General features: G+C 45.4%; 1 protein-coding gene across 1 annotated transcript in view; it reads left to right on the plus strand.

The window, feature by feature from the left end:
* The first annotated feature begins 5,544 nt into the window (after positions 1–5,544).
* The window catches only part of CLIP2 (CAP-Gly domain containing linker protein 2), a 69,459-nt gene continuing 50,879 nt past the window's right edge, over positions 5,545–24,124 (plus strand). Inside the window, exons 1-3 of the mRNA XM_055001933.1 lie at positions 5,545–5,623; positions 10,008–10,234; positions 21,918–22,459. Coding sequence (XP_054857908.1) covers positions 10,114–10,234; positions 21,918–22,459 — 663 coding nt within the window. The 5' untranslated portion in view covers positions 5,545–5,623; positions 10,008–10,113. The remainder of the gene's footprint in view (positions 5,624–10,007; positions 10,235–21,917; positions 22,460–24,124) is intronic.

Consider the following 24,124-nt stretch of genomic DNA (forward strand, 5'->3'; position numbering starts at 1 on the left):
AGTTGGATTGAAATCTGAGCATGTACCAAGTGCTTTCCCTCATAATAACCTGCATGTTGCCTATTTTGGATTCTCTCTTCTTCCATTTTATCTCTACAACAAACCAATGAAGTAACTTAGGCTGGGAGAGTGTATTTGGCCCAAGGCCACCCAGTTAGCTTCATGGCTGAATAAAGGATGCTCTTATCCTCCATTTGTCCTCATAGCAACCCTGTGAGGTGGGTTAGGCTGCGAGATAGCCCAAGGTCAGCCTGTGAGCTTCATAGCAGAGAGGGGATTTGAACTGGTGTGTCCCAGATCCTAGTCTAGCATTGTAACCTCTGCACCATGCTAACTTGTCCACTGCACTTAGGAAGGCCCCTATTAGTGCACGGCTAATTCATTTGGGTTTCTAGAGGGACAATGCTGTTTAAAAGAGGATCTTTATTATTAGATTATTAGATTCTGGGCATCTGTCCAGCAGAGTAGTTCATGATGTCAGACTGCAGCTTCTTCTGGCAGCCTCTCTTTGGTTCAGAAATGAGAGCATGAGGAGCCGGTTTCTCTTCTGCTGACCTGCTGTCTCACCCAGCTCCAGGAAGAGCAGCTAGGGTGTGACTCTGTGGTAGAGTGCAGAAGGTCCTAGGTTTGATCCCAGGATGTCTTCAGTAGAGAGGTTGGGAAAGACCTCTGCCTGAGACCCTGGAGAGCCGCTGTGCACCAGCTGAGGTCCAGTGGGTGGAGCATCTGCTTGGCATGCAAAAGTCTTGGGGTTTGTTCCTTGACCTCTCCAGTTACAGGATACCAAGGGTTGGGAAAGAATTCAAGGAACTGCTGGCAATTCTGTTTCTGATGCTGAGCTGGATGGACCAAGGGTCTGACTGGACCTGTCATCTGCAGCTAAAACAGAGTGGAGACGGAAGTTAGTATACAGGGCTTTTTTTTCTGGGAAAAGAGGTGGTAGAACTCAGTGGGTTGCCTGCACAGGGGGCGACTCCTGGGGGGAGGTGGTGCCCCTGGTACCACACGCACACGTGCATAGTGCATGCACGTTCCCAGGACTGCACAATGACGTCACTTTGAGTTAGCTGGAACAAGGGGTTAGTTTTTTAAAGTTTAAATCACCCTCCGCGAAAATGGTCACATGGCCGGTGGCCTTGCCTCTGATCTCCAGAGGGGAGTTTAGATCGCCCAGTGCCACTCCAGTGGCGCGGAGGGCAATCTAAACTCCCCTCTGTCTGGAGATCAGGGGGCGGGGCCACGGGCCATGTGACCATTTTCAAGAGGTGCCAGAACTCTGTTCCACCACGTTCCAGCTGAAAAAAAGCCCTGTTAGTATGTAAAGTCATTGAATGATAAATGCATTCAGTGAAAGGCAAAACCACTTGCATTTCAAGAGGAGAGTCACCATATGATTCCAAGGCGCTCGTATATATTGAAGATTAAGGCTATAAACCTATGCATGCTGCTTTGGTGGGGGGAGACCTTCACTGAAATCCATGGGACTTATTGCTGAGCAAGTGCACATAAATCCAATAGCACACTGCCAAAACAATAAGGCTCTTTTGAAGTGCATTTGCCATGTCAGTTCCTACTTTTTGAAGGCATGAAGAAACAGGAAGTTGTAGGAGAAATATGCGCTTGTGAATCTCCCTTGCCCTGGATTCCAGTTTGTAGACATCATGCATAGAGTGGGAGCAAAACTGTGCCTGCTTTCCCTCCCCTATACCTACTTGCTGAGTCTACCCGAAAACTATATATCAGGTTTCCAAAGTGAGTGGCTGTATCCCCCGGTTCGCTTCCACCAACTTAACAGCTCTCTGTGTCTGAATTGAAGCTGCACACTGGATCCAAATAGCCGCCTCTTTCAAGATTTGAGGTAGAGGGAGTCGCTTTCCCAAACTCTGCTTAAGGTCTTCAGCTATCAGGAGAACTTCTCTTGTTGTTAGCACCCATGGATGAACCATCAAGTGATTACAATAACCAATTAGCAAGCCATCAGCCTAGCAAAGGATAGCCAATTAGCTCCCCTAACAGAACTGGAGTTCAGTTTCATTTATATTTTATTTTTATTGTGGAAAAGTTAAAAGATAGAGCGAAAGAAAGAAAGTAAAACATAACAAAAAGACAACTACAAAGAGCCAAGAATGGCCTACAAACCAGTCTACAAAAAGAGTAAAAAACATAATAGGCATATTATTAACCCATTACAGTTTTTCACCTACAACACTTCCTCCTTTGTTATCAATCAGCTTGTGGTCTCATTAATATCTTTTTTCTGTGTCTCATCTTCTTGATATCTCAGAACCTTATTCTTAAAAATCAAAGCCACAAATCATTGATTCATTTTTCTTTGTTTCGCAGATAGTCCATAAAGGGTTTCCAATTTGCCCCAAATATAGAGAGTGTTTAATTTATAATTAATACTGTAAGTTTGGCCATCTCAGCTAAGTTCATCATCTTTCCAGTCCAATCTTCCAATGAAAGTAATGGAGTTCAGAGTCCAGAGGTATGATCTGGCTTGATTGTAAGAATTTTGCTTCTTTTTAAGAAGTTACAAACCCCATTTAGGCCTAATCCAAACCCCAAACTTTGACCCTAGTTCCTGTCCAAGCTCAATTAAATTAAACGGCTGAAGTTGCTGACAGTTCCCTTTCTTCCGGTGACCTGCTTCTCTTGCCAGTCCCCTTTGTCCTTCACTTCACACTCTGGAAAGAAAAGTTGATGCTCTCCAATTAGTGTTGGAGAAAGTTCAATTTATCTGCAAGGGCTAGCAAAGCTGCAGCTGCTTCTAGAAAGAACCCAAACTTTTCTGTCTTCCTTAAGTATGCAAGTCAGAAGCCAGTATTTTAAGCCTGGAATGTTACAGAATTAACATCCTCATGGAAAAGAGATTTTTAAAAACAAAATACAAAGGTAGGCTGACAGTAGGGTTGCCAACTCCATCTTGGGAAACTCCTGGGGATCTGGAGCCGGAGCCGGGGGAAGAACCAGAAAGGATGTGATTCCATCGAGCCCACCCTCTGGAACCACCGTTTCATCCAGGGGAAATGATCTCTAGCTTTGGAGATCAGTTCTAATTCCATGAGAACTCCAGGTTTCACCTGGAGGATGGCGACCCAATCCCCATAACCTCTGACTAGCCGTTGTTGGGAGCAGGATGCTGGGTTTAATGGACCATTGGTCTGCAACAGCAGGGCTATTCATATGTTTGAATTCTGCAGCGTGATCAATAAACACTCCCCCACCCCCCTGCCTGACAACATTTGGGTGAGTCACCCAAGGCTTTTTCTGTTTCAAAAGGAGGCCTCATTATGCCAAGCCAAGTAGATTCAGAATGCGCTTTGTGCGTTCGTAGTGGAAGAGGGGCTTTGATCACCTTTGGTGGTAGACATCTGTCATATTTGAGTATACAACGGAGAACTGGCTTTTGGCTGCCTCCTGAGATAATGTGCAGAGTGGCTACGCTGTAGGGTAATGATCCTCAGTGTGGCATCCTTGGGCACCGTGATGCCTGTGGGTGTGTTTCCTGGCACCCACACCCTTCTGCTCTGAAGTAAAGAGCCAATTCCTGCTTTCATCAAGTTCACTGGAGTAGAGAGTGCATTTAAGAAGGCATCGACTTTGTGTCTCCAGAGACTACTCATTAGGTAACAGCGGCCTCGGTAAATGGAGAATGCCTGGCTTGGAGCCCCCCAACATTTTTGTGCAAGCTCTCAGTGTTTTGTGATCGGACCCACCCCTCACAGCAGTGGATGGCCACGAGCCAGGCCTCTGAAGAATTACCTGCTAACTGCTTCTCAGCGTCTGAGGACTGGAATCATTCCACCTGTGAGCCCATTCCACTATCATGGCCAATAGCTAACAATAGACCTGTCGCCCATAAGTTTTTCCAAACCCTTCTAAGTCAGTGGCTACTACCACATCTTTTTTTTTTAGCCAAGAACAAGAAAACTTATTGTATATGGTTATAGGCAGGGCTTTTTTTTCCTGGGAAAAGAGGCGGTGGAACTCAGTGGTGGAACTCAGGACCACATAATGATGTCACTTTCGGTCAGCTGGAACAAGGGGGGAGTTTTTTAAAGTTTAAATCATCCTCCGCGAAAATGGTCACATGGCTGGTGGCCCTGCCCCCTGATCTCCAGACAGAGGGGAGTTTAGACTGCCCTCTGTTTGGAGATCAGGGGGCGGGGCCACCAGCCATGTTACCATTTTCAAGCGGTGCCAGATCTCCGTTGCACTGCGTTCCAGCTGAAAAAAAAGCCCTGGTTATAGGTCTTCACAATCCAAAACCTTTCATGAATAAAACATGCATACAAATACAAAGAGAGTGGCAAGTGAAGAGGGCAATAATCTCTCTTGCACCCGAGCCCTTCGTGGGCCAGCTCTTTCAGCTGAGAAGGTGGAACTTGGGGCAACGGAAGAAGGGGAGAGATCCCAGACTGAAGCTGTGATTCTCTTTCTCATGCCGTCCCTGCCGTCATGGCAGTCTGAAGGAGATAGGATGGCCCTGGAACTTCATTCCCCATCATGCATAGTGGCAAGCTACACTATTAACATCTTGTGGCAGTGAATTCCGCAAGTCACCTATGTGCTGTGTTTGACAAATTGTTAAGCATTTGCACACAGTACATCCCAGTTTGTGTAGGCCTGTTTTTATCTTACCCTTCCTACATGGAGCAGTGGTTCTTCATTTTCACAACAACCTGGTGAGGTAGGTTAGAATGAGAGAGAAGGTCCCAAGGTCCCATCAGTATGTTTCATGGCAAGCAGGGATTTGAACCTGGGTCTCCCAGGTCCTAAACCATCACCTTCTTGATGTCCTTGCCGGCCTTCTGGGGGCATCTCGTTGTCACTGTTGAAAACAGCATGGTTGGAATTTTGGAAGGGAGCTTTTCAGTAATGGTAGGATTTGAACCCACGCCTTTCAGCTTTTTCTCCTACACTCGAAGCACTATACCTCACTGGTTCTGCGATCAGCATTGTTAAGCTTTGAATTGTGGGCTGAAAATCACAGCTGCATATCCTCAAACATTTCCCATGTTTGGAAAAGCCCCTTTTGTTAAACGAAGAGAGATATTGCTCCCAATAAATCAGCGTTCCTCACAGATTCACACCAGCCCTGTCTGTAAACCATATGCAGCTGTGAAACTGGATTCCTTGGCAAAGAATGCACTGGTAGATAAAATGATTGAAGACAACCGTATGTGTGCGAACCCTGGACTTTGTTAACTTTTTAAAGGAACAGCAACACACACCCCTTTGGATTCTGCCTAGATCATACCTCTCTGTCTCTGTCTTTATGTGTATTCACAGTCTTGGCTTGAGAGCATTCTTTCAAACTTGATGGAAAGGCAGAATTCCTTCCCGACATGCCTGCACAAACGTTTTCTTGCCTGAAGCCCATCTGTTGCTGCTTTGACATCACTTGGTTTTCCCACTTCCTGTTTTAAAAAAAAAGGGCAGAGGAGGGGGGAGAGAAAAAGGCAAAAGTTTCCCATTCTTGCAAGGATCGGACCCAGACTTTCAGTGATTTGTTCAGCTGCTTGCACGCTACAGAGTTCAGATAGTTTAAGAAAAGGGGAGCGGCTGTTGGAACCGGTTCTTTTGGACACTAAATAATGTATTTGGATCTCTTCCTTAGGTAAGCGGATTGCCTTGTCGGGCTGGCAGGCAGTGGCAGTCCCTCCTGCTGCATTCCAATTTTCTCCATCGCTTCTCTTGCTTGTATGAGCCGAGCTCCGAAATGGTTTTCTCTTGGCAAATGGTCTCTGGGGGCTCACTGTTGCCTGTGCCACATGGCTAGCTTCGAAGATGGTTCTCTCTCTCTTTCATTGTTCCTATTTTGTTTAACCTTAGCCCCTCTCTCTTTTGGTTATTACAAGAATTTCTGTATTATTATCTTTCTAGACTACATTAAAAACCAGCTCAGTTTGCGGGAATCTCCTTTTCCCAATGCTACACGTACATCTTGAGCTATATTTTGTGTGGTGATTCTTTTCCTGGGCAGTACGTGAATCAGTACCTCAGCTGATGTGTGTCACCTATAGGGCTGCCACAGGTTCAGGTTGGGAAAGTCTTGGAGATTTTGGGAGAGTGGAGCTTGGGGAGGGCACAGTTTGGGGGGAGACTTCATCAGGGTATAATGTCAAAACACTTTCCAAGGCAGCCATTTTCTCCAAGGGAACTGATCTTTATTGCCTGGAGATCAGTTTTAATTCTGGGAGATCTCCAGCCACCACTGGGAGGTTGGCAACCGTATCCTGATTTTGCAGCAGGGTGGGGTAAGGTTGCCAGCTCCAAGCTGGGAAATTCCTGGAGATCTGGGAGGTGAAACCTGGAGAAACCTGGAGAAAGTGGGGTTTGGGGAGGGAAAGGACCTTGGCATGGCATAATTTCATACAGTCCACCCCCCCCCCCCAAAGTAGCCATTTTCTCCAGATGAACTGATCTCGGTGGCCTGGAGGCCAGTTGTAATTCCGGGAGATCTCCAGCCACTACCTGGAGGCTGGCAACCCTAGGGTGGGGTTGTGAGTGGAACCTTGGGAGTTAAACTGGATGGACTTGGGAATGGATCCACTCTTTGCTCAGCCGTGCAACTCACTCTTTTGAATTAACCTACCTTGTGGGGTTGTTGTGAGGATAAATAGAAACAGGAGAACCATGAGCTTTTGGTGGGATAAACCAGTGACAGACTGCTGAAAAGTTTTTTTGAAAATCACCTTTCAAATGCCCTGGAGCAAGAGCCAATAAAAGAGATTAACTGTCTTGCTTTGTTGCCTCCCCAAGTGACAGGACAGTTTTGGCACTTGTGAATAAGGGGGAACTGGCTTTTGTAGCTGGGATGAAAGCTGTTGCAAATGTATTTAAACTGGATCTCTTGGCTGCATAGTTGTGTGAACGGATCCATTTGCAGGGAGGCCTGACCCATGGCACCATATAAATGCATACATGCAAATATACAAGTTCAGAACAAAGAGCGTGAGAGAGCATTATTTTAAAACTCACTTCCTGTTCTAGCTGATGCAGATTTACATCTGCATTAAAGCTGTGTGAAACTTAACAGATATACTTTCTTGGTGTTGTTTATTATTTGAAAATTGGAGTGCAGCCTCTCTCATTTTAGAAGGTGGTTGGCATGGTAATTCTAAGTGTGAAAATGTAAGTGAAATGTCGTATAGTGGTTAGTGTGTCAGTTTACAAGGACCTGGGTAAAATCTCTACTTAGCCACAGTGCCCATCAATGAATTTCGGGTCTCACACGATTGTTAAGAGGATAAAATAGAGGAAGAGCGAACTGTGTGTGCAGCCCCAAATTTCTGAGAGGAAGGGTGAGATTTTTTCCCCATAGTGATAGCCAAAAATACAACTGCTTCATTATGTGAAAAAAATATATAAATCTTGTCCGGGTGACATATTTACTACAATTCCAACTGTCACTAAGCTATGCTTGAGTGTGTCACACAGTATCCAGACTGAATCAAAAAAGTTGGGAAAAGCAACATAAACCAGGTAGGAAATCTATCATTATTAATCTCTGTCATTATTAGTAGAGATTATGGGATTATTTTTCTACACATTGCATTGTATCTATCTGTGATGAGGAAAACGTTCTCTAGTGAAGATCTATGGTTTGCGCTATTCTACAGACAGCTATTACACTTCACCTCAGTGCCTGCCTGCATTTTTCCTTGGCAGAAACTCATGGGGCAGTTCTATTCCTAACATGTTGTACCAGTTGTGACGGAAAAATGCCCCAATGGCAAAATCTGATGATTTTGAGGGGGTGTGTTAGGCCTCGGGTGTTTTTCTGTTTTGCGGAGAGAAAATTGTAAGTGGGTTTGATTTAGGAACATTGTTTTTAGTGAAGCACAAGTGACAGTGAGAGCCACTTCTCAAGGCATTCTGACAAAAAAAAAAGTACAACCAGGAAGGAAATTTATCCCGAAATGTTTTAAAAGATTTATATGTTATCACAGGGCTTTTTTCTGGGAAAAGAAGTGGTGGAACTCAGTGGGTTGCCAGCACAGGGGGCAACTCTTGGCGGGAGGTTGTGCCCCTGGTACCACATGTGCACCCGCAAAGTGCACGCACACTCCCAGGGCCAATGATGTCACTTTGGGTCAGCTGGAACAAGGGGGGGAGTTTTTAAAAGTTTAAATTGCCCTCGACAAAAATGGACATGTGGCTGGTGGCCCTGCCCCCTGCTCTCTAGATCGAGGGGCGTTTAGATTGCCCTCCGTGCCCTGTGCTATCATCTCATCCTAAAAATCTCCTGAGACGGTTTACGGTATTGGAAATACAACTAATAATCAATTGCACCACATTATAAAACAGCTCGTTGTAATTCATAAGCAATTTATTCTGGTTTCCTATTGGTTTGATGAATAGTTCTACTGACTAAAGTTTGATCAAACGAGAATAGAAAAAGTGGGAGCTTTTATACACTTCTTAAGCCACATGGAGGCAACTGGCTGTTTCCTGCTCAGAGTAGGCCTGGATGGAATGAACAGCGTAAGAATTTTAAAATGTCATTAAAGAAGGGATGGCGGTAGCCGAGACAGGAAGTAATCAACGCATGAGTAAGGGATTTTAGGGCAGGCCGAGTTGGCGGGAGGAAGATTGCTGGCACCGCTCCCAGCTACTGAAGCTGATCTAAAAAGTGGTGGGAGGAGGCTGAGAGAAAAAGAGGTACAGAATCTCAAGATGGCTAGCTGTCTTGCAGCTTAAATTCCTACTCTTCCTAGTAGTGATACAACTTAATTTTTTTTTTTGGAGGCGAGGGTGCTGGAGACATATTTTACATGGGGAATATGATGGGAGCTGGAGAAGATACTGCGAAAGGCGACTGAATGCTCAAGGAATACATTCGGTATGAGGAGAAGCTAAAAGCATTTGGGCTGTGAGTTTAGAAAGAAATATGAGGATGGGATAGGGTTGCCAGCCTCCAGGTAGTGGCTGGAAATCTCCCGGAATTACAACTGGTCTCTAGGCCACAGAGATCAGTTCACCTGGAGAAAATGGCTACTTTTGGGGTGGACTCTATGGAATTATGCTGTGCCAAGGTCCTTTCCCTCCCCAAACCCCACTTTCTCCAGGTTTCTCCAGGTTTCACCCCCCAGAGCTCCAGGAATTTCCAAACTTGGAGTTGGCAACTCTAGGATGGGATGATGTGAGAGAAGCTTATAAAACTATGCCTGGTGGGGGAGCAGAGAGAACTTTTTCTCCCTCTCCCATAACATCAGGACTTTCTTTGGGTCACTCTGTGATTGGTGGTAAATTGAGGACAGACAAAAGTTCTTGTTCACATTGTGTGTATTTAACTTGTGGGGTTCACTGCTACAAGATCTGGTGATGGTTGCTGTCTTAGATGGCTTTCAAAGGAGGCTAGACAAATTCCTCATGTCCATTAACAGCTATTTACTGTAACAGCAAAATGGAGCCTCCACATTCAGGAGCAACACACTTGTGAATTCCAGTTTGCTGGGGGGACAAACAGCAGTGAACTATTGCTTCTCTCTGCTGCTTATGAGCTAACTATTGCTGGAAACAGGATACTGCGCTAGACAGGCCCTCGTGAGATCCAGCAGGGATGTTCTTATCTACTCAGTAGCAATAGAACCTCCATGTACAGTAGCAGTCTACCTCCAGTTAATAGGTTTGCGTGGGGAGTCAAACAGCGCCAGAGGGTGGCTGCCATTGTGCCTGGCTTGTGGTCTTAGCAACTACACCTTGTTCAGCAATGTTATGCTTGACTATTTTTGGCAAAGCAATTTTTAAGTCCCCAGGAGAGGTAAGTTTTGCAGTCATCCTTTACTTTTAGAACTTTCTTCCCTGGAGGCTTGAGCTCCCTCTCCAATCCAAATTCTTTCTGGCCTGCAGCAAGAGGTGGCAGGGACAAAATCATTTGGGTTATGATGACGCTTGTTCTGTATCCAGTTCAGGTTGAAAAGCTGGGTACATTAGCCTCCCCAACTTCTGACAAAAGCTGTTTTCACCTATAATTGTGTGTCTCTCCCCCCCTTCAGTCTCTGAAGATGGAAGAAGAGGTCCATCGCCTGCATGCCTGATGGTGTGATGTCAGCTATCCTATAAAAGGGCATCCTGTACTTTCAGCCACAGATCAAGGCAACCATGCTAAAGCCAAGCGGACTTAAAATTCCTGGGCGTGCTGGGAAGCACTCCAGCCCCGTGGGACGACCTGGGGGGACAGCGACTACCGCAGCCACCACAACCACCACTGTCACGAAAGAAGGTAAGTGACAGGTCTGATTGCAGTCTTCCCTGAAGTCCTTGGAAATGACCCAGTTTCTCAGTAGATCAGGTCTGAGCATAAACTGTTATGTAAATGCCAGACCCATTTTGCACTGTGCCCAAATGAGCTGGGCTTAATTATATGCAGTTGGTTTAATCTGTATAAGGTACAACAGTATCTGTTTTCTGGACATTTGCACTGGTGAGCGAGGTGCAGGGAGTATTTCTAGCTGTTAACTTTTGACACTTCCTTGCATCAACCAGGAGGCCAGCAGGGGCTTGGTAATTCTGAACTGATCGGTGGAATCCAGTGTTTCTACTCCTTTTCTTACCACCAACTTGTGTCCCGTCTCCCCTACACAGAGCAAAACAAGACCTCGGGGAATCTATGAATGGATCTTATGTTCCTCAGTGTATGCAGATGTGTTTTCCTGCCATCAATAGATTAGGAACCGTTTTTTTTTAACTAGAAAAGATTAGATGTACGTATGTGTATGTTGAAGCCCATTTCTGTAGAAAACAGCAACACTTTCACGAAAGATCCAGGGCAGTTAGCCGTGTTAATCTGTAGTAGCAAAATAGTAAAGAGTCCAGTAGCACCTTTAAGACTAACCAACTTATTTGCAGCATAAGCTTTTGAGAACCACAGCTCTCTTCGACAGATGCAACTGACAAAGAGAGCTGTGGTTTTCAAAAGCTTATGCTACAAATAAGTTGGTTAGTCTTAAAGGTACTACTGGACTCTTTGCTGTTCATGAAAGCTGAGCGTGGGTGCTGTGGCTTGTTTTTCAATTTCCATGTGCAACAACAAGTCTAATGATAGGATATTGGAAGTTTATTGGACACTTTCTGGTACAGATGAATTGCACAAATGGTCCATACTGTTGCCATGAGAAGAAGTCACAGTGAGGCCTCTTTCCACTTAATTTAAAAAAAAATTATTTATATTCCACCTTTTCCCCTAGCGGGGAACCAAAGCAGCTGACACAGTTTTCTTCTCCTCCAGTTAATTCTGACAGAGACCCGGGTGACGTAGGTTAGGCTGAGAGTGTGTGACTGGTCCCAGGCCACCCCGCAAGTTTCCATGGCAGAGCGGGATTTGAACCTGGGTCTCCTAGGTTGACACTCTATCCCCTTTTCCAAGCCTCTGTCCCTATTTTATCTCGGGGGCAAATAATGCCCCTAGGGTCATCTTGGGTCAGGAAACAGCGTAGAAGTAAAGGCTGAAGTCGGCTCCCCCCACACTACAGACGTGATCCAAATCATGTCGCTGTGGAGCTTTGCAGTTGGGTACTCACAGGAGACTCTCAGCTGATGTCTGGGTGTAAGGCTCCATTCCGATCATGTATCAAACATAACGTCTGGTTCAGGTCTAAAGCAAATAGCAAGATGTCTTCTGTTTAAAACTTGCCCCTCCCTTTTAAAATAGCAACAGACAACTTGGTACAATAAAAATGGTTGCTCTCCAGGGCACGAAGCGCGTCTTGCACAATTGGCTCTTTTATTGGTTTTAACGTACAGTAGCTCTTTTACAGCCAATTTTTTGAAAAACGACAGCGTCTTCATATTGGCTCCTTCTGCTTGCTGCAGATGAATGGATGCCTGCCAGTTACGGATTCCACTCCCAGGTCCCCTGCTCGTCAGCGAATTCAACCCCGTTTGCGAACTCCTCTTAAAAAAAAATACGCTGTGCAATAACACCACCCGAATAACTTGTAGAAGCAATGCTAAAATGCTGCATTCAGTTCGTTATTTTGTTTTTAAGCCAGGGATGAGCAACACAAGGTTTTTAATGAGGCTGTTAATGACTACTCTTAAGAAAAATGCATACTCTTTTAAAGTTTTTATTGGTTTTAAAATGTTTGATGGCCATCCTGAACTTCTTAGGAGAGTTTGTATATATGTGCATCCATGGGCATGAAACAAAAACAAACCCAGGCTGCATTCAGACGTCACACTATTTTCTTCTTTTATATGCCGCCTTTCGCCCTAGTAGGTAACCGAAGCAGGATACGCTGCTCTTTTGTTTTTGTTTTTGTTTTTGTTTTAGGATTTTAATTTTTTATTTTTTAAAAAAAATATATTTTATTTTATTGAAACAAAAATGGAAAGAGGGGACAAGCAAAGCAAATATAAAGCTGTGCACTACAAGGATTATTAAAATACAAAATACAAAAATCATAACCTTTCTAGATATTAGAATAATTAAAATAATAATTAAGCCTATTTAGTGTATATTTTCCCAAATAAACAATGTGTGCAGAATTCAAACCTACTTCTACTCCTTATTTTTTAAAATAAAAAGCTCATTATTCCATTATTACCCCATTTTACTGTTACCTTTTCTTAACAATAACAATTGTTAATAATAATAATGCTTATTATTTAATATAACTAACTGTCATAACTTTTGAGAGTGTTAAAGTAAAGTAATACTGGGAATTCCAACCTGTTTCTATTTCCCCTGTTTTTATCATTACCTTTTACTTATGTATTTCTTAACAATAACAACGTTGACTTTTTGCCAATATTTCAATATTATCTACCATACAGTCTATTCTACCAATTATTTTTGTGTAACTAAATGTAGCATACACTGTTCTGTCCTCAGTTTTATCCTCACAACAACCTAGGTTAGCCAGGTGCCCCCTGGCAACCTGCAGGGGTTAGGTGGGGACTTACTAGGGTGGCCAGCACCAGAATGGAAAATTCCTGGAGATTTTTGGGGTGGAGCCTGGACAGGGCGGGGTTTGAGGAGGGGAGGGGCCTCAGCAGGGTATAATACCTTAGAGTCCACCCTCCAAAGCAGCCATTTTCTCCAAGGGAACTGATCAATGTTGGCTGGAGATAAGTTGTAATTCTGAGAGATCTCCCCTAGGAAGTACTGTTTTGTGGGGGTTTGCTGGTGGTGACATCATCGCCTCACCAGCAAAATGCTGACACCACTTCCGGGCACCCAGAAGTGACATCAGCATATTGCTGGGCATAGGGCTGCCAGCCTCCAGGTGGTGGCTGGAGATCTCCCAGAATGACAAATGATCCCCAGGCAACAGAGACCAGTTCCCCTGGAGAAAATGGCTGCTCTGAAAAGTGAACTCTGTGGCGTTATACTCCACTGAGGCTCCTCCCCTCCCCAAACCCCACCCTCTCTAGGCTCCACCCCCAAAATCTCCAGCAATTTTGCAACCTGGAGCTGGCAGCCCTAGCTGGGCAGGAGTGTGTGTTGGGGTCGGAGAAGAGCAAGGAGAGTGTGCAAGCAGGGCAAACTAACTATCCCTGTACTCACTGCAAATCAAGGAGAGGTGTGTGAGCTCTGTGTGTGTGTGTGTGTGTGTCTGTGTGGTTTTCCCTCCTCCATCTCCATACCAAGTATTAGAAAGCCTTTTTAGTTGTATTTCTCCAGCCTGAGGGCTATTCAGTGACTCGTCGTTTTATGTACTCTGCTGAATTGTTTTACTGCTACCAGATACTGCTTTTATGCTACGCTATTTATATGTCCCTAGAGCGTTCTTTAGCAGAGATAATTTTTTATGATTTTGTTCTTTTATTTTGTGAGCTGCCTCGAGCAGATCTTTAGAGAGGCCAAAGCCTTGGGAAGGGGGGCGGGGCGGATCTTAGGCTGCTCCCCTCCCCTTGCCCACGACCCCTTAATTATGGCTCGCTGCAGCTCTATGATCATCAAATTTGCTGTTGCGTCCACAATAGAGTTTAAGTGCAAAGACTGATTCCAAACCCAGGATTAAAGCAGTACTTGGAGTCCAGTTTTGAAAGGAAATCACAAACTGGAAGTTGCTTGGGGATGTTGACAGCAAACTATATGAAAGCAGAAGTCTCTAATTACTGGGCTGCAAGGGAGAAGGGAGTGAGAAGACAGAGGGAGGTCAAGGGTCCCACAGACTTCTTTATTCAATGGCAAAATAGGGTTGCCAACCTCCAGGTGAGGTCTGGAATTCTCCCAGAATTACAACTGATCGCTAGACAGCAGAGTTCAATCCCCCTTGAAGAAATGGCAACTCTGAAGGGTGGGTTTTAAAGGATCACGATCCCACTGAACTCCCTCCCCTCCCCAAGCACTGCCCCCAAATCTCCAGGAATTTCCCAACACGAAGTTGGCAACCCTAGGTAAACACCCCACCACTTTTTTCCGGAATGTTTAAAAACTTTGCACAGCTCGAATCCTGTCCCCCTCCCCAAGAATTTTAAACAGTTTTCCAGCCTTGCAGGCAGGTATGAATTGTATGAATATATAACCCCGAAAGATTGTGCACAAGTACCCCGAAAGATTTTGCACAAGTACCCCGAAAGATTTTGCACAAGTACCTGTAACGAGGATTCCATGCTAAGAGGATTACGGCCTCCAGCCCGTTTCCAACAGTGACTGGAGACAATGGACGCAAAGCGGGAGGGAGTCTATTACTCCAGCTCACCCCAGCTAACTTACAGAGGGCAGATTGTGCCTTATTGTTCCAGCACTAAACTACACCAGAAGGCCATTCCCCCAAAGAGCGCTAATGGATGGGAACGTCTCCTTGGCCTTGCAAACGTATATTTTATTCTTCATAGTGAGCAGCAAGAATTTACAGCTGATGGATTTCCCCCTCCTTGATCTCCGCCTCCGTCTTTTGTGCTTCCTTTTCAGCTCTGACATTAATGTGATTTTCCCCTCTGGTTATCTCAGTTGCAAGATTTGCCGTGCAGCTGGGCGAGATTTACCAGCATAGACTGGCCAAGCTTTTGCATGGGTGGTTCCAATATATGCTGTTGGATCTTGTACCGTTTCTCCCAAATATTGCATCCTGGTCAAGTCTGTGCCGGACTGCAGAATCTTTTATACAAAAGCAAAGAGGGAGAGAGGATGTTTTCTACTTCAGAGAAAGGATGGACGTTGTTCTGGTTGCTGGTTTTGCCTCTGAGCTACCTCTTTTCTGCCCCCCTTATTTCCTTTGTTGTTATTTTTTGGGGAGAAAAACCCCTGATTGGTGAATAGGTGAACAGGCTTGAAATCATGAATAATCAGGGCTTTTTTTTTTTTTGAGAAAAGAGGTGGTGGAACTCAGTGGGTTGCCAGCACAAGGGGCAACTCTTGGTGGGAGGTGGTGCCTCGGGTACCATGTGTGTGTTTGCAAAGTGCACACATGCTCCCAAGGCCAATAACGTCACTTTGGGTCAGCTGGAACAAGGGGGGAGTTTTTAAAAGTTTAAATCGCCCTTGGGGAAAATGGTCACATGACTGGTGGCCCCACCCCCTGATCTCCAGACAGAGGGGAGTTGAGATTGCCCTCCGTGGAGGGCAATCTCAACTCCCCTCTGTCTGGAGATCAGGGGGTGGGGCCACCAGCCACGTGACCATTTTCAAGAGGTTCCGGAACGCCATTCCACCACGTTCCAGCTGGAAAAAAGCCCTGTGAATAACACAAAGATTCTTTCAATGTATTCTTCTTTCTCTGCACATGTATAATTTTGAGAATTTCCGTTTATTTCAGACAGTGACATCCATTGGCCGTTTTCTCATGCGCCCCGGGAGATCACGCAAACTCATGGCATGAAGCATCTTCCTAGCACCATCTCCCAACACGATGCCCTTTAATGGCCCGATGACGTCAGAAATCGCGCTAGGAAGACGCTTTTATGCCATGAGTTTTGTGCGATCTTCCAGGCGCATGGCCGTATGAAAACGGCCAATGCGTTACTGTTATAGAGGAAACAAGCCACATGTTCCCATTCCTGGGATATCTGAGGGTTTTTCGGGGCCCTTGGACGCAAGGTGGCCATGAGCCCCTCCGTTCAAGTTCCTGTCTCTCCTGTCCGTTGCTGGAGGAAGCAAAGTGTATCCGTTAGACTATCAGCCTCGGATCTGGGAGCCCCAGGTTCGAATTCCCACTCTGCCATGCAAGCTCACTGGGTGACCTGGGGACAGTTACTTCCTTTCAGCCTATCATACCTCACAGGACAAAACAAAGAAAGGGAGAATGCTGTTGTGAGTGACTCTGGGGTTCCAATAGACAGGGAAGTGGAGCATAAATTTCTAAATAAAATGAAATATGCCTAACGGTTGTGCAAGAGCTGTGGGGTTCTCTCCTTCCCTTCCAGTATTTCTCCCACCACAAAGTGGGGGATTGCCCCAGATGTCCCGGAAATATTGCTGGGACCAACCTCCCATCAGCTGATCGGGTGGATGGAAAGGAGGTAGCAAGAAGTGCTGTTCTCTGGCTCTGTTCCCTCCACTGCCGTCACATTTCAGATTGGCTTGTTTTGACATCACTCTGTGGTAGTGCAATAAATCGCTATACTCACCGGAGCTGCTGAATGTAACGCTCTGCTTAATTATCTACCAACAGCGATCTAACATAGAAAAGGAAAGTAAGTAAGAGAACAGTCTAGGGGGTGGAGTTTTCCTCCATCCCATAATCCAGTTAACTCCATTTTACTACATCCCTCCCCCTTTAGGTTGTGTGTGTGTGTTATGTGCCGTCAAGTCGTTTCCGACCTATGGCGACCCTATGAATGAAAGATTTCCAAAATGTTCTCTCTCTAACAGACCTACTCAGATCCTGCAAACTGGAGGGCACGGCTTCTTTTATTGAGTCAAGACATCTTGTTTTAGGTCTTTCTCTTTTCCTGCTGCCTTCCACTTTTCCTAGCATTATTGCCTTTTCCAGAGAATCTTGTCTTCTCATGATGTGACCAAAGTACGATAGCCTTAGTCTTGTCATTTTAGCTACTAAGGAGAATTCCGGCTTGATTTGATCTAGTTCCCACTTATTTGTCTTTTTGGCTGTCCACGGTATCCGCAAAACTCTCCTCCAGCACCACATTTCAATCACATTTCAATCACTTTGAATCACTTTTGAATCAGTAACCTCTTTTGGTTAGTTTTTTATTATTTTCCTTCTTTCCTCATTTGATTATGGAATTTCAAACGTTCCACAATGACATTAAGTTTAGGAGTGTAATGTTCAAAACTTTTTGCAAATCCATTAAATGTTTGTCTCCAGGCTTCTCAGAATGCAATAGGCCTCACAAGAGTCTATAGGTTTTGCTACTACAGACACCGAGAAATACTGCTTTCCGCTTAGCTGCATCTGTGGTCTCATTTGCCTGAAAATAGTGGCCCAGTCTTTCAGTATATTGCTGCCATTCCTCCTCTTCTAGATTAAACTCCCCAATTTTTCATTGCTGAGTCCTCTGCCAGGGTATGGGCTTTGACTGGGACCCGGCCATGCCAACCTGGAATGCCAGCACTGACCCAAGCAATGCACACATTTTTCCTGCAACGAGGGTGCTGCATATCTGGGAGCATTGATGGATATAGGAAGCTGCCTTATACTGAGTCTGTCCAGCAAGGTCAGCATCGTCTACTCTGACTGGCAGCACCTGTCCAGCGTAGGGTTGCCAGGTCTCCTTGGCAGCTGGCAGGAGAGGGGTAGTACTTACCAGACTTCTTTTTTGCCAAACACATACACTCCCAGCCAGTGTGTGATGATGTCAGTTCCAGAAGTGATGTCATTTCATTGTTAAGAATTGGCCAGTTTAGGGCAAAAATCGGCCCTGTGCAAAGCATAAGAGCACTGTTGTGGCCAATGCAATGACATCACTTCTTGTTTAAAGTGGTCACAGGAAGTGACACCATTGCGCCCAGTCAGAAGAGCATGTGCTGCGAATCTGTCTGGGATGCCTGCCTGTGGCAGGTGGTTGCCCAGCAGTTTGCCATCTCCTGCCAATCACCAGTGATAGGCAGGCAGAGGGCAAACTGCCAGGAGTTTGCCCATTGCTGGTGGGCACCTGGGAACCCTAGTCCATGGTCTCAGGCAGAAATCTTTTGTAGCATCTGCCATCTGTTTTTTTTTTAAACTGGCAATACCAGGGATTGAACCTGCGACCTTTTGCATGAGAAGCAAGTGCTGAACCACTGGCTCACGGCCCCTGCCCATTTCTTCTACAATATTTTCTTGCTCAGAGTGGCCATAGGTTTGTCAGGCATGTCTTTCTCACACACACACACAACTCATTCTTAGCACCTGAATTCTCTTAACAAGGATTGTTAACCAATCCCTTCCTGCCCCGCCAATTAACCATTGTTGAAAGTTTAAATCTGCCTTTTGTGCGCTGTACTGTAACCATTTTCTCTGCCATCGCCTTCAACTCCAGCAATTAAAGCAAAAGAATAACATCCTTGGGGCTTTTGTGCTTTTGCACTAGAAAAGCACCATTGTCCTAAAAGAGGTTCAAAATATGCCTTGGTAGCTGCAGGGTGTAAAACAGCAGGCTGTACAGAGTTAGTGTTCATGCACACACATTTGTATGGATGTGTGCTAGACACGAGATGTTTCTACCTTATACTCAGTTATTGAGATTATGGATATTTCGGGGAGGAAGTGGATCTTGGAAGAATGACGGAGGTGTCAGTTTGCCAGCCCTGGCTCCAACAGTGGCAGGAGCATTGGAGGGAGGGGCGTGAAGACTGGCAAAGTAACATAGACGTTGCAACATCTAAGGTTGCCAACCTCTAGGTGGGGCCTGGAGGTCTCTTACAATTGCAAAGGATCTCCAAACTACAGATATCAGTTCCACTGGAGAGAATGGCTGCTATGGAGGGTGGACTCTCTGGCATTGTACTCTGCTGAGGTGCTTGCCCTCCTCAGGTTCTGCCCTCAGATCTCCAGGAATTTCCCAACCTGGAGCTGGCAACCCTAGGACATCATTTCTGGCTACAAACCCAGAAGTGACATTACCCTGATGTTCTAGGATCTCCCCCAGTCTCTGTGACATTCCTAGAGTGTCGTGGCAAAATCACTTCTGGGGTCTTAGCAGGAAGTGCTGTTGCCCCATGCCATTTCGTCCTCTCCACTCCGCTGAGTGCTTACAGGGTGGAGTGCTGGTGGAGGTTGTGGTCATATGGCAAACCTTGAATTAAAAAAAAAGGGTTAACTAGGCCTCTCCGATTCTAATCTGGCACTAACTGCTTCATTATCCTGGATCCTAGACGTATTCAAGCCCTGCCTGCCCTCTGGAATGGGTGCCATCTGTCATAAGGATCGGCACTTTGCTAGCGGTCCATGAGAAATCTGCTTTTTCCTATCTAAGAGCCAAGTTCAAAAAGATGTTGGTGAAACTACAATACTCTTCTATGGAACTTTATACTCACTCAGTGTCTTGTTTAATCTGGGCTGCTACCTGTGCAAAGGCCACACAGCGTTCCCCTGCGGGTGTCTGAGAACAGTCTGAAATCGGTTGTGTTTTCCCATGGAGGCATCGTTTTTCTCAGTATACCGGATAACCATAGCAACAGGGCAGCTCCATTGCTTTTCGGCTCCTCCTGACAGCTGGCATTCTTGGCAAGGACTTTTTCACAGGCATAACAGGATTAAGTGCCGGATTCTGCCGCTGATGAGAAAGGCAGGGCGAACGTTCATGCTGTATTCGGGCCGTCTTTCTCTGTCTTGGTTATGGTGCTGGGCGATATGGGTCACTGGTTTGATGCAGCAGGGCTCTTCTGAGGTTATGTTCGGGGTGTTACATTTTCTTGGTGGCACCTGCCTGGAGGCAGGATTTGGCCCCTGGGCTGCCAGTCGCAACGCAGGAACTTGAAAAGGTCAGTGGTGCTTTGAATCCTTCGCTGACGCTCATGTGAGCAGCAGTCTTCAGAGCATGTGGCACTAACTAGAACACATTAACTGTTTGCTTTAGATCTTCAGGGGTAGCTGTTGGGTTTTTAAAAAATAGAAATTTTAGAGCATCTGCTCTGAGTTTGGAAGGGAATCTGTCAGGTCCTTTTAAACTTCTGTATGGATGTGGAGGCAGCCTTCACATCTCTGCTTTCATATTAAGGCTGTTAGGTGGAGCAGCTAAATGGGCCCATCATGTTCAGAGGCAGTATGTTCACCAGGGCCGTTTTCACACTGCTTACCGGCCACGGAACATCGCGCCAAGCACCTGGAATAACAGCCTCTTCCTGGTGCGTGAGAACCCGTTCTCGCGTGAAATTGCGCCAGGAAGACGCCATCGTTCCAGGAGCTCGGCACGATGTCCCGTGGCCGGTAAGCAGTGTGAAAACGGCCTTGAGAAGGGAGGCAAAGACAGGGGATGGAATGTCCACTGAAATCCAGTGGCTGCCGTTTGGGACAAAATTTGGTCTGATCCAGCGGGATAATTGTTACATTCTTGTTAGGAACGGACACTCCATGTTCAGAGGTAATAGATCTCTTGAGTGACAGTTACTGGAGACATGTTGGCAGGGGTGGGAGCTGTTGCACTTAAGCTCTGCTTACATGTTTTCTGAAGCAGGGAGAGAAGACAGCAAACAGTTCTTGGAGTAACCTGGTCGATGGACTTTTAGGGTCATAAAGGTAGAAACCAGTGCTTTGAATTGTGGCAGGAAATGAATCTGCAGTTAGGAATGCTGTTTTAGGATTGGCAACATATGAGGGCAGGAGCTTTTTCTCCTTTTTTTGAGAACAAAAGGGCAAACAGGCCCACGTTGTGTTCCCCACTCCATTTATTATATGTGGACTGGAGGGTTCCTCGGTTTTGAATGTGGAATTTCTGAACTGTCATGCGAAAAGATTGGTGAGTGTATTTACTGGATGTCTTTGAGCATTTGTTCAGAGGAGTTAGCCATGTTAGGCTGTAGTAGCAAAATAGTAAAGAGTCCAGTACAACTTTACTGTAGCATAAGCTTTCGAGAACCACAGTTCTCTTCGTCAGATGCATCTGACAAAGAGAACGGTGGTTCTCGAAAGCTTATGCTATAATAAAGTTGGTAAATCTTAAAGGTGCTACTGGACTCTTTACTAATTTGAGCATTTGTTGTTTTTGAGGGTCAAGCTACAATTCCTAGTATACAAAGTATACAAAGTGTTGCTGATCCTTTTGGACAGTGCCTGATATTCCCAAAATATGAGATGGTGTTGCATGAATATTTGTGTATTGCAAGCATACTGCTGGGAAATGGTTTTCACTTGAGACTGATCTCAGGTATCTGTAGAAAATAATTCTCTTCTGTTTCAAAAGCTGCATTTGTTTCATCATTACATTTGTTTTTGGTTTCAGCAGGAAAGCTTTGATGTTGTTTTCATATCACCTTCTTTATACAGACTCTCCCATTTAAACCTCTTTGCAGCACATATTTGAGTTTGCTGACTGGAAAGCTTTGATGTCAGTTTCCTATCTTCTACTGTTTCCTTACTTCCTCTATGAATTCTCTTAATCTACCACCAGGCAAAGCAATGAACTTTGTTCCGTTGTTACTTCCATTCATTTTTGTTGTTCTTGTTTACTCTAATAAGCAAAACAAATATTGTTCATGTTTTACTCAATTTAAATGAATGCACAATTACAGTACTGGAAGAAGCTTGGGAACAATTACACATAGTATATGTATGTCGATAGAAACGTATCCACTTACTGCTTTTTCTTTTGTCCCATTTCTTAAACAAGTTTTGCAGGTTTTTGAAACAAAAGCCAGTTTTACTGACACCAAACTGAGATAGAGTATGCACCACAGACAGCCATAATCCCCCTCATCAGCTTTCTAAACCATGATTTGTCTTTTGGTTTTTGTGCAGATGACTCCACCCGTTTTATGCAGACCATTTCTACAGTGTTCAGTTTACCAATAATTCAAACCATATATAGGTTCCTTGAAGGTCTTAATCTAATATGACCTTTCATCTTTGGTTTTCCAGGCTCACCATTGCACAAACAGGGTTCCGCCTCTTCAGTTGCTGCTGAGAAGCCCCCGGGGTCAAAGGTCGCTGAGGTGGGCGATGACTTCCTGGGAGACTTCGTGGTGGGCGAACGTGTCTGGGTGAATGGAGTGAAGCCAGGAGTGATCCAGTATCTGGGAGAGACCCAGTTTGCCCCTGGACAGTGGGCAGGGGTAGTTCTGGATGACCCGGTCGGGAAGAATGACGGTTCCGTGGGTGGCGTGCGCTACTTTGAATGCCAGCCGCTGCAGGGGATTTTCACACGGCCCTCCAAGTTGACCCGTCAGCCCACGGCGGAGGGCTCAGGGAGCGATGCTCACTCTGTGGAGTCTCTGACTGCTCAGAACTTGTCTCTCCACTCGGGGACCTCCACGCCACCTCTCTCCACCCGCGTCATTCCCTTGAGGGAGAGCGTCCTCAACAGCACCATGAAGACAGGGAACGAATCTGGATCGAATCTGTCGGACAGTGGGTCAGTGAAGAAAGGGGATAAAGATTTCCGGCTTGGAGACCGAGTTCTTGTGAGTTCTTTTAAAAAAAATATGTTCTTGCTCTCTCAGGAAAAAAGTTCCTTATCAATACATGCTGAAGCAACATGGAAGAAGCCAATGAGCCAAAGCCTCTCATTTGGTACTAAAAACAAGCATCGGGGTACTTTCAGGTGGATAGTTGTGTTGGTCTGTGGTAGTAGGACATAACAGAACTCCGGTAGCACCTTAAAGACCAACTACATATTCCAGGGTGTAAGCTTTCTTGACTCAAAGCTCACTTCATCAGATACAAAGAGAATGAAGGCCCATCAGCCCTTTAGTCTATTGCGCTTCTGGGTTTAACCCTCTCATGTCCAAGCTGAGATTTAGGCCCTTGGATATGTTTTGGTTTGAAACCTGAGAGTCTTGTACCTTTCTTGAGGGGTAGCTGTGTTCGTTTGTTGTATCAAAATTAAACAGGAGCCCAACTCTCATTCTGCACGGTCAGAAGGCTGCAGGGGCGTGTTGTTAGCCTCTCCGGGGGGGTGCAGTGCAGCATTCAGTCCATGTGCAAGTTGCTCCCCGCTCCCCCCAAATGGGCAAATAATGCCCTCAGAGCAGTTTCGAAACTGTAGGTGGGGGGGAGCCCTCTTCCCCTTGTGCCACGATCCGTGCCTGAATGGGACCCGGCAGCACGTTGGCATCTAGTTCTCTGTAACTGTCATTTGGCTATAGATCAAGACGAGTAGTAGTATTAGTCTGTCTGTAGCAGTAGAAAAGAGCAAGAGTCCAGCAGCACCTATAAGACTAACAAAATTAGGGGTAGGGTATGAGCTTTCGTGAGTCACAGCTCACGTCTTCACATACAGCTAGAACGTCATTCACTGGCTATTGTTATTCAGCATCTGAAATCACTCCGCTTTTCAAGATATAAGGACAGATGGACTCACATTCTAGATCCAGAGAAGTTAGCCATGTTAGTCTACAGTAGCAAAATCGTAAAGAGTCCAGTAGCACCTTTATGACTAACCAACTTTACTGTAGCATAAGCTTTCGAGAACTACAGTTCTCTTCGTCAGATGCATGGAGGGTAAGAAGAAACTGGCCAGATATATATAGGTGGTGAGGGGAGGGGGGAGTAGATGCAAATCTGATAATGAGATCAGTTTGCTTTTGTAAATGAAAATCAGTTACTTCTGATAATGAGATAACCATTCATAGTCTTCTATTCAATCCAAGTCTGACTGAGTCAAATTTACATATGAATTCCAATTCAGCAGCTTCCCGTTGGATTTTGTTTTTGGAAGGTTTCTGTTGAACCACAGTGACCTTTAAGTCCTTGATGGAATGTCCTGGTAGATTGAAGTGTTCTCCCACTGGTTTTTGGACGTTTCCATTTTCTAATGTCAGATTTGTGTCCATTTATTCTTTTGCGTAGAGGTTGGCTGGTTTGTCCAATGTACAGAGCAGATGGACATTGTTGGCACATGAGGGCATATATCACGTTGGAGGATGAGCAGCTGTAAGGACCAGAGATAGTGTAGTTGACGCCATTGGCTCCTGTAATCGTATTTCCTGGGTAGATATGAGGGTAGAGTTGGCATCTGGGTCTGTTGCAGGGTCTGGTACAGGGTGTATCTGAAGAAGTGAGCTGTGACTCACGAGAGCTCCTACTCGACCACAAATTTTGTTTGTCTTATTGGTGCTACTGGACTC

The sequence above is a fragment of the Eublepharis macularius genome, chromosome 17 (genome assembly GCF_028583425.1).
Source record: "Eublepharis macularius isolate TG4126 chromosome 17, MPM_Emac_v1.0, whole genome shotgun sequence".
Lineage (NCBI taxonomy): Eukaryota > Metazoa > Chordata > Lepidosauria > Squamata > Eublepharidae > Eublepharis > Eublepharis macularius.